We start from the raw sequence: 14,183 nt of genomic DNA on the forward strand, positions 1-14,183 counted from the left end.
AATTATCACTGTGTTTCCGATGAGGAACTGTGTACTAACACCATGCACATGGCCATCTAGGGGGTATTTACAGTTTGTCACTTCATGCGTTTTTACTGATCGGATTGCTATAGGATTGAACAAGCACATTCCATTTATACTTGGCCTCATCAGTGTCTCCATACAGATACAGATACAAATCTGTTATTCAATTTCCACATTAAATGTAAATAAAACAGAGTTCACTTCTGTGATTATGCTAATGCCAGGCAGCGAATTTAAAAGATTTGATTTATTATTTGATTCCAAGTGACTTTGCAACGTTAATGGGTATCTGTGTGTGTGTGCAGAATCTGCTGGCCATTACTGCCTGCTGCACCTCTGCCAGTGCCTTCAGTCATCCAGCTACAGAGTCATCAGCTTGGTGCCACCTATCATGGATGTTTCACCCCATTAATCCCAGAACATCTCTTGGTGGTGGGGCAGCAGTCAGGGACGTCTCCCTGACATCCAACAGCAACTGGACACCACATCCTCTTAATTGCCTCTCGTTCTTGCTCTCCAATCAAGACAGTCTTCCTTTCACATCTAGACATAACGTGCAACCAGGGATCAACCTCCCCCCAACCATGTGCAGGCCTACCCTATGTCCAATGGCTCTTCTCTGCAAATACAAAATTAAAACAAGCTATCATTCTAAACCTACCACCTGTCCAGTGCTTATCCTTAGACCAATCCTCCAACAAATCAAGTAGGAGAGCGACATGAGAGGTAAGCAGCAAGACTGCATCAGCCACCCCTCCAACACCAAGCTTGGCATGGTTTTGCTCCTCCATTCAGTTCCTCTCCAGAAACCCCTGGAGTGGGTCAGCAGAAATAATTAATCCCCACACCTTTTCCTCTTTCTCAAACGACCTCACCACATATAATGCATGTAATATATGATGCATTTAATGTGTTGCCACTAGGGTCGCCAACTGTCCCGTATTAGTTAGGACATCACATATTGTGGCTGAAATTGCGACGTTCCAGATTTTAGCAGATGGAGAAATGTTCCGTATTGAAGTAGTTGTGTTCCGTATTGATGGCAAAGTATTTTGCATCCCTAGCCACTAGTTTTAGCACTTTATCCAACTTGAGTTTTGAGAAAAATAAATTTCTGACTATTAAATTCACACTGCATGGTGTGATGGTAGGTAAAGCATTCAACTCACATTTGTAAGGTGCAGTCTTCACAGAAGTTTCGGTTGTTGCCACGTCTGCCATCTTGACAATTTTTTGTCAGGCCAGCATCGCACGCATCCTGAGAACTGCTCCTCTTCCTCTACATAGGGAAACCTGCAAGTGTTGAGTGCATGAAGTGACCATCATCCCACACTTTTTTTTTCATTTGAAGAATATCATCCGGGTACTCGTGGAACACTGCATCAGGGTTAGGGGTTAGGGTTTGTACGTTTTACATTTATCAGTGTGAACAAATTACTCAATGCACCCACTTTAAAAATGCTGTAGAAATTCTGTGCCTTAACTGTAATGTATATACACCCCTCATTCTTACTCGGTAGCTGCCCATATCGGTGTTGGCATTAGTGGGCAGGAGGGCATGCAAGGAGTTCTCTCCAGTGACTTCTCCTTCGCCAAGTTCCATTACATCCAGCGCTTCCTGCTGGTTTATGGTCACTGGACATATCTGTGCATGTATAAGTGCGCTACATCTTCTACAAGAACTTTACCTTCGTCCACTTCTGGTACGGCTTCTTCTGTGGCTTTTCTGCTAAGGTGAGAACGAAATCAGAATGTCTTTGAATTATATCACAGGAATTTGGTTGTACAGATTATCGGCCAACCCGATAATTCATGTGATCTTCGGCTATTTTGAGATTATCTGCATCATCCTAAAACTGTGGCAGCAGTTAGGTAATGTTCACATCAATCATCAGAGGGGAGGCTGTCAGTCTCCACCTTGAAGGTTTATGTAGCCACTATATCGGCTCACCATGTTGCAGTGGACGGTAAGTCCTTATGGAATCACAACCTGATAATCAGGTTCCTTAGAACCCTCGCAGGCCATGCCTCTTCCCCTCATGGGATCTCTCTGTGGTCCTTTCAGGCATCCAGAGACCCCCGTTTGAGCCACTAGAATCAGTCAAGCTCAGAGCCCTCTCCTTGAAGACGGCCCCCCTGATCGCGCTGGCTTCCATCAAGAGGGTTGGTGGACCTGCAAGCGTTCTCTGTTAGCGACACTTGCCTGGAGTTCGGTCCGGCAGATGCCCAGGTCATCCTAAGACCTTGACCGGGCTACGTGCCCATGGTTCCTACGACCCCCTTCAGGGACCAGGTAGTGAACCTGCAAGCGCTGCCCACGGAGGAGGCAGACCCAGTTTTTTCATTGCTGTGTCCTGGGCGTGCTTTGCATACCTATGTGGACCGCACTCAGAGCTTTAGATGTTCTGAGCAGGTCTTTGTCTGCTTTGGTGGACAGCAGAAAGGGAAAGATGTCTCCAAACAGCGGCTAGCCCACTGGGTCATCAAATCCCACCCCCTTGCGGGTTCGAGCACACTCGAGGCAATCACTTTCTCCCAGGAAAGTCCACTAAACTCGCGGCCCCTGGATGTCCCTCCTCCCTAGCCCTCTGGTCCGCGAATTCAGTGGAGGAATTCCCAACCAGACCCACTATGGGTACTAATTACTCTGTACAGGAATAGGTGCTCCACAGGGTTGGCCGTTCTGTTTGTTGATTGGCCTTGTTACCCTTGACCTTGTGTATTTAAACCCTGTTTATTCCTCAATTTCCTTGTCGGTCGTTGAATGTTTGCACTTCACGTGTATGTGTTAGTTCCTTGTTTCCTGCCCTGTTCCCTACTTTCACTTACTCGTTCGAGGTTCCTGTGCCCTTCGTAGATGTTTCTGTTTGTTCCTGTGTTTTGTATTTTTTTTTAGTTTTAGTTGTTGCTAAAACGACCAACCACAATGGATCCAGCGGTTCTTCAGACAAGCTGCCGCCTCCTGAACCTGAGGCAAGGAAGCCGCCCGGTGGAGGACCACCTTAGAGACTTCCTGGACCTAGCGTGGGCTACCGACTTCCCAGACTCCTCCCTGGTGGTGTTCTTCCGGGCTAGTCTGACCGATTCGCTCAAGGAGCTGTTGCCACCAGCGACGCGCGGCTAGACGCTCCGCGATTTTGTGAAGGAGACTTTGCTGGTCAGCGGCTCACCCATGGCTTGTCCCATCACACCTGCCCCACCTGTCAGCAAGCAAGCCTCCACACCAGTCGTTTCCCATGAGCCTGCACTGCCCACTTCGTCTGCCCGGAGGAGGAGGAGAAGACGGGCTTCCGCCTCCCGGCCCACGCCTGCCCCGGCCAGCGAGCCAGAGCCCACGCCTGCTCCGGCCAGCGAGCCAGAGCCCACGCCTGCCCCGGCCAGCGAGCCTGAGCCCTCGTCACCCACGGTCAACCAGCCAGAGCCATTAGCCCCCGATGTCAGTGAGCCAGCGCCTGTCGCCTCAGTCATCAGTGAGCCAGCGCCTGTCGCCTCAGTCGTCAGTGAGCCAGTGCCTGTCGCCTCAGTTGTCAGTGAGCCAGCGCCTGTCGCCTCGACCATCCCTGAGCCAGCGCCAGTAGCCATGACCGTCCAAAAGCCAGCGCCAGTGGTCGTACCCGTCCAAGAGCCAGTGGCCCCCGAGCCTCCCAGGCCTCCTCCTCTCGAGCCTCCCAGGGCTCCTCAAGTCTCTCGAGCCTCCCAGGGCTGCTCCTCTCGAGCCTCCCAGGGCTCCGCCTCTCGAGCCTTCCAGGGCTCCGCCTCTCGAGCCTTCCAGGGCTCCGCCCCCCCGAGCCTCCTACGGCTCCGCCTCCCGAGCCTTCCATGGCTCCGCCTCCCGAGCCGCCTTTGGCTCTGCCTCCCGAGCCTCCTACGACTCCGCCTCCCGAGCCTCCTACGGCTCTGCTCCCAGAGACTCCAGAGCCTTCTAGGGCTCCACCTCCAGAGCATCCTACGGCTCTTCTCCCCGAGCATCCTACGGCGCTTCTCCCTGAGCCTCCTACGGCTCTTCTCCCCGAGCCTCCTACGGCTCCGCCTCCCGCTCCGCCTCCTGAGCCTCCTACGGCTCTGCTCCCAGAGACTCCAGAGCCTTCTAGGATTCCACCTCCAGAGCATCCTACGGCTCTTCTCCCCGAGCCGCCTTCGGCTCCGCCTCCCGAGCCTCCTACGGCTCTGCTCCCAGGGCCTCCCGAGCCTCCTACGGCTCCGCCTCCCGAGCCTCCTACGGTTCCGCCTCCCGAGCCTCCAGCGCTTTCCATGGTTCCACCTCCCTCAGCTCCGCCTACTGAGCCTCCAGAGCTTTCCATGGTTCCGCCTCCCTGGCTCCACCTCCGAGGCCCTCCTCAGCTCCGCCTCCTGAGCCTCCCTCGGCCCCGCCCCCAGGGTCTCCTGCGGCCCTGCCTACGCTTCCTTCGGCGCTGCCACCCAAGTCTTCCATTGCTCCGCCTCAGAGGTCCTCCTTGGCCCCGCATCACACGGCTCCACCCGCTTCCCCAGTGGCCACTCCCAGGCCACCCAAACCGGTCCTAGCCCTGTGGCCACCACCCTGGCCTCCTAAACCTGTCCCTGCTCGGTGGACGCCTCCCAGACCACCTGACCCGGTCCCCGTCACATACCCCCATGGACCGCCTGTCGGCCCCTTGCGTCTCCGTGGCCTGCCTGTCTTGTCCTCTGTGCCCCCCAGGACTTCCTGCCTGCCCCTTGTGCCCCCTTGGACTGTCTGAATGCCCGTTGTGCCTCCCTGGTCTGTCTGTCTTCCGCTTGTGCCCACTTGGACTGTCTGTTTGCCCTGGGTGCCCTCATGTTGTTGTGGGTTTTTGTCTTTTGTTCTTTTGTTTTAGGATCGTCTGGAATCCGATCCTTTGAGGGGGGATTCTGTCATGTTCATTGTTGTTCTTTTGTGTACTTTTATTTTGAAATTCCTGTTCTGTTCCTAGTCTTGTCACATCCTGTCTTCCCTCCATGTTCTGTATCTGGTTTTTATTGGTTCATTGTCTGATTACTTTGATTCAGTTCTTGTTTGTCATTGGTTTTAGTTAATTATATTGTTATCCTGTTTCAGAGTTCTGTTTGTGATTGGCCTTGTTACTGTCCTTGTGTATTTAAACCCTGTTTATTCCTCCATTTCCTTGTCGGTCGTTGAATGTTTGCACTTCATGCGTATGTGTTAGTTCCTTGTTTCCTGCCCTGTTCCCTACTTTCACTTACTCGTTCGAGGTTCCTGTGCCCTTCGTAGATGTTTCCATGTTCTGTCAAGGTTTAGTCTCTGTTTTCCCATCGTGGATGTTTCCTTCTTTTCCTGTGATTTGTATTATTTTTTTAGTTTTATTTGTTCCTGTTTAGTTGTTTTAGTTTTAAGTTCCACGTTTGGATCCACACCTCCCGTTTGCCTCTGTCTCTAATCATAACAGCATGTAGCATTGATTTTCTCTGCTGTCCATAGAACAGAACCTTTAACGTGTTGGTCTGTTCCATGGACAGTAGAGAAATGAACACAATTAACATGTTGTTCACATGTATTGATGCACAGATGCATCCGTTTTTTTATGTTCTTTTGTTTAGAGTTAATAAGAAACAATGACATACCAATATATTGTATGTGAGGCAGTTCAATACTGGACGCCAAGTTTTAGCCACCTTTCCTAGCAATGCCTACAGCAGATGTTTGTAAGATTACTTCTAGATGCCAAAAAGGCAAGTCTGTTGTCTTGCAACTAGAATGATGTTGGGGTGGATGAGAAGAAGTTGATAGCTGTTTCATATATATGTAACATAACACTGACAACTAGGATGTGAGGACATTGGGGGCTTAGCAGAGACACAACTGAGTGCTACTGAAATAATTGATTTCTCAGAGTTTATCAGTTTAATGCACAATGTATGTTTGCACTGCAAAAGCGATGTGGTACTGAGTACTATCTCAATTTCCTTTTCCAAGTCCGTGGGGTGAAAGCAGAGGAAAATTCCCTCAAATGTGATCCCTCAACAACAAAGCACTGAGCATGCTCAGTGGGCTCTGTGATGCTGTTGCTATAGGATGGTGTGAGGCTCAGAACCACTGTACTGGAGGAGGAGGGAGATGAGAGGAACACAGGAGCCATGAGGTGTGCTGAACAGAAAGAAGTGTGACTAAAGAGGAACTAATAGAGCAACTTCACCCATTTCTTTCTTTTTATTTGTGTTTATCTTTTCCTTTGCTTAAGTTTGTGCTCAGTGGATGTAGAAAATGAGGTTGTGGTCATACGGCATGTTTGCCCCAGTTACTGTGCAGACAGAGTAAAAGAGAATGTGCTGCCTCTTGGATTAATGGAGCTTCATGGCTAGGTGAGTTGATGTAGTTGCCTGTGCTAACAGCCAGACCGACGAGTCCTTTTTTACTGGTAACACAAAATTCTATTTTTCACAGAATTCAGACCCCTATTTTTAAGAGTTGGAGTTTAGAGAAATATATAAAGGTTTTATTATTTTTTTTGTACATCCTAAAATGACAAACACAATCCTCAGTGTCTTAAATATAATTGTTACTGACCTACACTGCAAAGTTCTCTGAATTTCCAGAGAATATATTTGCATTAGATTTAGTTTTCCTATCCCGTTGGCAAATAGTGGTTCTTGTAATTTTTCATGCATAAATATAAAAATAATTTAGTAGGTTGATACTTTAAGCAAGAAGTGGAATTCTTGAAGTATATTTAAACTTTTAAGGACAAAATTACTGAAAAATGTCTCAAGAATTTGGCTTTAAAACAACCAAAAAGTTCCTGAAGAGTGATAAAAAGACTGAAAGTTGTAGGATTAGGTCATAATTAGATTTATTTAAGAACAACATAAGTCAGTAAGAAGTTCAGATTTTGTCATCCCATTTTGTCACGTGTCATTAATGGGTTGGTTTGTACTGAAAACTTGATTTAAAAGGAACCCCGATTATTAAGACACAAAGCCCTAAATATGCTACAACTGTTCTCTCCTACAAAAATATATAGTTAGAAATACATAAAATATTTTCGTTATTTAAAAAATCCTCAAAGTGTTTACAGAATTTGAACTACGAAGACAGCCATTATTTTTGCGCGCGCAATGCATTCTGGGTCGATGACGCATATTGGTTGTGTCGGTTGTGTTCAGAACAGAGAGAGGTGAGCTAGTGGCGCTATGTTTAACTGTAGCTACATCCGAAAAGTGAATATAATGCCACATTGTGCAGCGTTTGGTTGTAATTTCCAGTCCAAAGGCAACAGGGGAGTGATGTAAGCCTCCACTCCTTTCCAAAGGAGAAGAAAATAAGAAAAGAGTGGGAAGTTGCTTGCGGAAGAGTACAACTCCCTAAAGACCCACGGCTGTGTTCCCGTCACTTCAGCCCTGATGCGTTTGAGGCATTTAGTCGGCTAAAAGAGCTCACAGGTGCAGCTAGTTACAAGCGAAGACTAAAACCAAATGCCGTGCCTTCAATTTTCCCCCACAAGAAGCATAGCAAGCGTCCGCGCATAGCGAGTGAAAGCCGCGCTAACAAACGACAAAGGCAAGCGACTCCGGACACTCTACTGCTAGGATGTAAACAACCCGCTCCTGCAGTCGCGGAAGACGAATCATCGGACACTACGCCGATCATGGAGGTAACCGACAATCCACCAGATGCTGTTAATGAATCCACTGTAACGTTAGGCCTACAGAGTTCTCCTAGTATGGTTGATGCAGCAACGCAGACGGATGTTAACCAGTCGGATGCAGCGGTACAGTGGCCAGCTGATGTGGACTACCCGGTAAAAAAGGACCATAGTTACACAGGTAAACATGAAATTGAGATGGGCAAACGTGTACAGGAGGATGACATTGATAACTCCCAGGATCTGTTCCTCTCAAATGATGAACTTGGCGAACAGAGTCAACCACAGTGCAGTCACTTTGATCCGGAATACATTGTAAGTTCATCTGAGTTTTCTCAAAGCACCCAGGAATCACAAGCTTCAACCAACACGCATAAAGAAATGAGGGTTTTTCTAGTTTTTGAGGAACAGTTAAACCAATTGCTTCAGCGTTGTTTAAAGTGTGGCTCCCTGATTGTCCAGGAAGAAGTGAAAGAGTTAAAAATTGAAGGATCACAGTTGACACTTGAGATCACATGTGCTAACAACTGTAGTTACAGATGGCAGTCTCAGCCTACTCTGAGTGGGACCAAAGGGACAGGAAACCTGCTTTTAACAGCATCAGTTTTCTTCAGTGGCATCCGTTTTGCTAAATTTGAGCATTTCTGTAGTAACATGAACCTCAAAACAATTAGTGAAGACACATACACATCACTGAGGAAGAAGTTTGTGTTTCCTGTCATTCAAAAAACGTGGATTAAAGAGCAGAGTACAGTGTTATCTACAATGAAATCACAAGAAGTTGTTGTTCTCTGTGGAGATGGCCGGTGTGACTCTCCGGGGCACTCAGCCAAATACTGTACATACACTTTTTTAGACGCACAAAGCCAAAAGGTTGTGGACTTCAAGGTAATTTAAAATATTTAAAATACTGTTGGACACTTTTTACTGGTCAGGTAACAAAAGACATTTGGTATTATCAGGACCCACAAATATTCCCCCATTCCATTATTATACATTATATTCAACATTATATATAGTAGTTTAATGTAGTACTGACACTAAAACTCTGAAAATGTTAATTTTTTTCTCACACAGTAATTTTTTTTGGAGGGGGGGGGGACTATCCACGATACATATTGTTGCATTTTTGTATTGCAATATATTGTGGCACGATATATTGTAACACCCCTATGTGACACTGGTTATTGCACACTAAACTGTTCCTAACACCTTGTATCTATTTTCCATATTTCTGTTTTTGAACAGGCAGTTTTTCAGGATGGGGAGAGTGTTGGTGAACCCAAGTTCAAAATCTCATGGAGCAAAGTCCACAAGACATTCAGAGCAAGACCAGTGCCTGTTGAAAAGGACTATAGCTACATGACAGCTATGACTGCAGATGTTCTCTCCTCTGTGTTAGATTCAAAACAGGTCATGGACATGAGAATTAATCCAACACATGTCATGGCTCCACAAGAGAGACTATCCAGATCACAGATCATTTTCAAACACAGCAGTTTTCACGTTTCAAGTAGCTGCATCATTACGAACACATGACGTACACACCAGCATAGTTCAAATGCACAGTATCTTTAATTTTTAATTCTAGTCAAGCACACGTAGTACTTCAAACATACATTTGATATTGGAGTACATGCAACATTTTTTTTTAAACTAACATTTAATATGATATCCTATTTTGTTGCATAGCTTGTTTTCTTGACAAAATGCCTTCAAATGTCAACTATTCAGCTATAGGTCATTAAAATCTCCCCATGCCTCATCTACTTCTGCATGATCAGTGTCTTCATATTCAAACCCTGTATAGATTCCACTTGGTTCAGAGTAGACGTTTCTTATTTTGTTAACTGCACATGATGGAATGGCTCTGCGGACTCTTCTCCCTAGCCAGCCATGCATCCACCATGTAAACTGACGATATGAGGCATATCTGTAAGACCTAAAAGGCAGAATTTTTAAAACAATTATACTATTATAATTATACTATATATTATACTGTTATGAAAAAATGATTTAAGCTGTTTGTCTTAACCATTAAAACAGCTGAAGCCGTCACTGGAAGCGCACAGTCCAGTTAACTTTTTTCCACTATTTGTAGGCTACAGTGTAGGTAGGCTACCATGTAGGCATACTTAAGTAACCATGTTCAAGTTTGACTTGCCTATTAGTGACCTGGTTGCGATTTGGTAGACCAGCACTATGCCGGTCATGGAGGCTGACAAGGGCAGCCCATAAAACATCTTGATTGAGGCAAACTGCGTTAAAGTTTTCATGTGCAGTGATACACGGAGTATCTGTAAATATAACCAAAGCATCTTTTTATAGCGTTTTACTATATATTCTCATCAGAATCACAATCAGCTTTATTGGCCATTTGACTCTGGTAATCTTTGCTCTCAAAGTACAACACTCAGAATAAAAACATAAAGGACAGTAAGACATATTAAAAAAAATTACTGAAGTATGCAGTATAACAATACTATAGAATTTACAAATGTACAAAGAAATATACACTAACAATTGGAGATTGAAAAAATAGTGCAAATCAGAATTATCTGAGATTTAAGATTTTAAATATGTAGTTCAAGGCAATTCAATTATTAATGAATAACTGCAGTTCATTATTAATAACAATTTTGTAATTGTAAGATTAAAAATGTAGAGGTAGATGAGCAGAACAGTGTTGACTTGGTTCGGGAGTGAGGGGGTATTTCTGTGCGTAGTGACTGCTTGGTGAAAATAAAGCAAACGATGGCGGTAGATGACTTATTAAATTATTTATACCGATAGTACGATCGTCTGCTCTATACTTAGCCTACCCAGGACAGCTGCTGACAAAAAGTGGAGCTCTTTACAGCAAACGCACTCGTTCTCGCTTGGCATGGGCAAGCAGTAGCCGCGACAGACACCATCTGTTTTGCCCTACTCCGCTTCCTCAACTCTCTGATAATCTTGAGTGGGCCTATCGTCTTCCGCGTTATTCTCCTGATTTAAGCCTCACGGTGCGCTCGGGTTCAAACTGAAAAGGCTGAACGGCAGACGTGTTCATCTCGCTACCTGTCAAAACGTAGCTAGCTAGCCGGTACGTTGGAAAACGAATAACCGAAGCTGCTAGAGCGGCTAGGCTACAACCAGGCAACGACCTATACACGTCACTACCCAGAATGCATTGAGACGTAAATAAATATGGCGGCCTACGAGTGAACGGATTTTCGGCTTTTTTTAATAAAAACAAAAACATTTGGAGTTTTTTTGTATCACCTTTTTATAGCTGACACCCAATTTAATCTTATAAGGCCAACATGCTGCACTAATCGGGGTACCCTTTAAGATTCAGTTAAGTATGAGTCATGATTTATATGAAGGCACTACCATAGCAAGTCCACTAAATGCTTTATCCTTTTTTGATCCTATCTTTCAGTAGTGGAAATGCAGATATCTGATGTTACAAGAGGTCCTGCTGAGCTTTGCATGCACACTCTAGGATCTGTTTGTTGCTTAACCAACCTGTCTTACAAGGACTGACGTTTTCATGTGCTGTTGCTTAGAAAATGGATGTCTCTCCAAAGTCGGGAGTGACTCTGATTGTGTTCCAGGTCCCTCAAGTTCCATCTGTTGGCTGGCACCTATATACAGGCACCCAGACAGCAGTGCACTCTGAATCTCACGCACAGTATATCTCTGTCTGAGAGGGGAGATCTCCCCGAGAAGCACTTGACTATGGCAAGCCACAACTGCACGTCAAGTTCCACGAAAACTGCAAACAAAAATTTCAAAGGATGAGTCATTCCCATCTCTCCAACTGTTCTCTAGTTTCTCAGAGAACTCCTCATTAAAAAGTCATCAAGGAATAAAAGAGCCGTCACACTGCAGAGGTACTCCCAGATGGCAAAACCTTTTTATCCCTGAATCAGAGCTGGATGATTAAGATGAAGATTCAGATGGAGACAACTTGCACAAATACCATGAGGGTCATCCCTACAACTACAAGGTAACTTCAATGTGGTGCAAAATATGGCCACAGGGTACTCTACTGAATTTTCAGAGCCTTTTGCCACAGAATCCAAGACTGGTGGTTCTTTGTTCAGCCAGAATATTTTAAGCTGTGACATGAACCCTTTTAGCAAAGCCAAAGAACATAAAAAACAAGGGAGCACATCAGATTCAGATTGTCAGTTTGGCAGGGATAGCAATGGAACCCCTATATTAATGGATTGTAATGAGCAAGATTGGTGTGTTGAAGACTAGCAAGCTCTTTATACTCTTGAGGATCATGATAATTGGTGGGCTCAAACTGAAAACCTCTTGGATTGTGAATCCTTCAGTCAAAACCCAACAGAATATATCACAGACTCTTCTTGTAACAGCTCTGATGGAATGTTGGTTAACTTCGGTGTCATCTACAACAAAACCAACAATGTGGTTCCTGCAACTCCACTTAACCTATATTGTCCAGTTCATGAGTCAAGTACAATGTCACAAGATGGTTCCAATCCTATGCCCAGCGGGTCAACACAGAACGTTGATCCAAACTGCAACATCTATCCACTTGATTCTGATGGCTTTTCAAATGGAAATTTCTGACTTCACCATGTGTCTGCAGGGTCAGGCACAGTTGGCAGGTTCCACCCAGAATTATTATAAACTTGTTACATGTGACATATCATCTCAGTCTTCACCAAGCCCAGCTTGGTCTTCTTTGACCAGTTTCTTTGAGACTCATAGCCAGGAAAGCTGTTCTCCACACTCACAATTTTTCCTCTTCAGGCAGTCAGAGGGAGAGGAAATGGAGGGGCTAAAGTTTGACCAGAGTATACATCAGGTACAATATTTATGTCATGACCATACCATAGCGTTAAAATTTATTAGATTGACTGCTTTGTTTAAGGGACCAATATGTAAGATAAGTCAACATGAAAAAGCATTTGCTCGTCCAATGCACGTCCATGAGGGGACCCAGTACATGCAGCCTCTCGCATGATGTAAGCGCGTTGGCATGTTCACATGAGAGCTAACACTATACAACAGGAAGTGCAGATCGATTTGTTTACAAGAGAAAGCTGTTCACAAGCTTCATTATTTTTGCTTTCATTTGAACTTGCCAAGCTGAGGGCTTGGTGACGTCAGCCAAAAAATGAAAGTTGTTTCAGAGGCAAGGCAAGTTATTACATTTTGACAAAAGTATATACATTTTTTTTTGTATATACACATTTTTTCTTAAGAATAACATGCACTGATAATTCGTTCACAGTGAGATATATTTGTCATTATGCATTTGAAACTGGATGATGATATATTTTCAAGAAAAAGGTGTTTTGAACTGAAAATGGTTTCAGTATTTTGAAAGTTTTGTCCAACTGAACAGACATCCAACTTTTCCAGGGAAATGGGCACATTGAGGTGAAGAACACTAAACAAGCTACCAGGAACCAATATAAGGGAACAAAAGAGAGAATGGCACACGCAAACAAATTTCAATCTGCTACAAGAGTCTCAGAACATGATAGCTGTAATGGCATCACGACAACTACCTTGTCAAAGCAGGGAGCACTACAAAACAGCTGTCCAAGCCATTTAGACACAAACCTTGCTTTACCTCTATCCATGCTACATGCCACCTCATTTGTGGAAATTGCCAGATGTGAGAAGGGAAATAGAGATTCATCACCTATGAAAAACAGCACAGAAGTTCATACAGGCTCACACTTCATCCAGAAAGAGGATGCTTCTGATCAGAACACTATGTCATTCATCCCTAAACAGGAAAAAAACAAAACATGGTAGCAAATTCACTGAGTGCTGACAGCGGAAATCAATCCAATCCAAAGGGTGAGAACACTATCCAAACACTAATATTTAGCATTAATTGAACTTCTATGAATCCAAAGCAAAATTCTTGGTTCTGTAAGGTAACCACAAAGACAGTTTTATCAAGTACTCCCTCTCTGACAAACTTTCCTAAACTTGTTTTTGTGCCTATAAAGGTGCTTGCACTTCATCGACAGAGGTTGTGCGCTACACAAAAGCACAAATGCCCACCTCTCTCCCCATCCAACCTTTCATACTTCAAGCACCCTCAGGAAAACAGAGCAAGGCACTTGGATCCCTTCTTAATCAGTTAATTAGCCACAAGTACAGCAAGCCTGGGCCATCCAAAATTACGAACAAAAGCAATGGACATTCACACCATATGCCACCCTCACCTCTTGGGAGTTACTCTACCACCCACTTGAAGACAGCCACCAGCTCAGACACTTGTTCCACCTGCACATCAATTCCTATTTTGCCTTACAGTCATCCCAAATGTACCCAACCTAGCACACTGTTAGGACTCATTCAAAAAAACCTTTAGACTTGAACAGAAGTCCACATACACTCACCTAAAGGATTATTAGGAACACCATACTAATACTGTGTTTGACCCCCTTTTGCCTTCAGAACTGCCTTAATTCTACGTGGCATTGATTCAACAAGGTGCTGAAAGCATTCTTTAGAAATGTTGGCCCATATTGATAGGATAGCATCTTGCAGTTGATGGAGATTTGTGGGATGCACATC

The 14,183-nt window shown here is 44.7% G+C and overlaps 1 protein-coding gene across 2 annotated transcripts; it reads left to right on the forward strand.

The window, feature by feature from the left end:
* Positions 1-7,059: 7,059 nt before the first annotated feature.
* LOC127636023 (uncharacterized) lies at positions 7,060-10,069 on the forward strand. 2 transcript variants are annotated; one of them, XM_052116381.1, is made up of 2 exons: positions 7,060-8,510; positions 8,871-10,069. In XM_052116381.1, the coding sequence occupies exons 1-2, from the start codon at positions 7,626-7,628 to the stop codon at positions 9,159-9,161; spliced, it is 1,176 nt and encodes a 391-aa protein (XP_051972341.1). In that variant the 5' UTR covers positions 7,060-7,625; the 3' UTR covers positions 9,162-10,069. The 2 variants fall into 2 exon arrangements, with proteins under 2 accessions (XP_051972341.1, XP_051972342.1); XM_052116382.1 differs by having other exon boundaries at positions 7,060-7,937.
* The last annotated feature ends 4,114 nt before the right edge of the window (positions 10,070-14,183 follow it).

Source organism: Xyrauchen texanus, chromosome 43, assembly GCF_025860055.1.
Source record: "Xyrauchen texanus isolate HMW12.3.18 chromosome 43, RBS_HiC_50CHRs, whole genome shotgun sequence".
NCBI lineage: Eukaryota > Metazoa > Chordata > Actinopteri > Cypriniformes > Catostomidae > Xyrauchen > Xyrauchen texanus.

Bases quoted from the DNA above. Each gene is read 5' to 3' on its own strand.
- LOC127636023 (XM_052116381.1), top strand. From the start codon at position 7,626: ATGGAGGTAACCGACAATCCACCAGATGCTGTTAATGAATCCACTGTA. The intron at 8,511-8,870 runs GTAATTTAAAAT...GTTTTTGAACAG, and splicing joins AAAAGGTTGTGGACTTCAAG to GCAGTTTTTCAGGATGGGGA.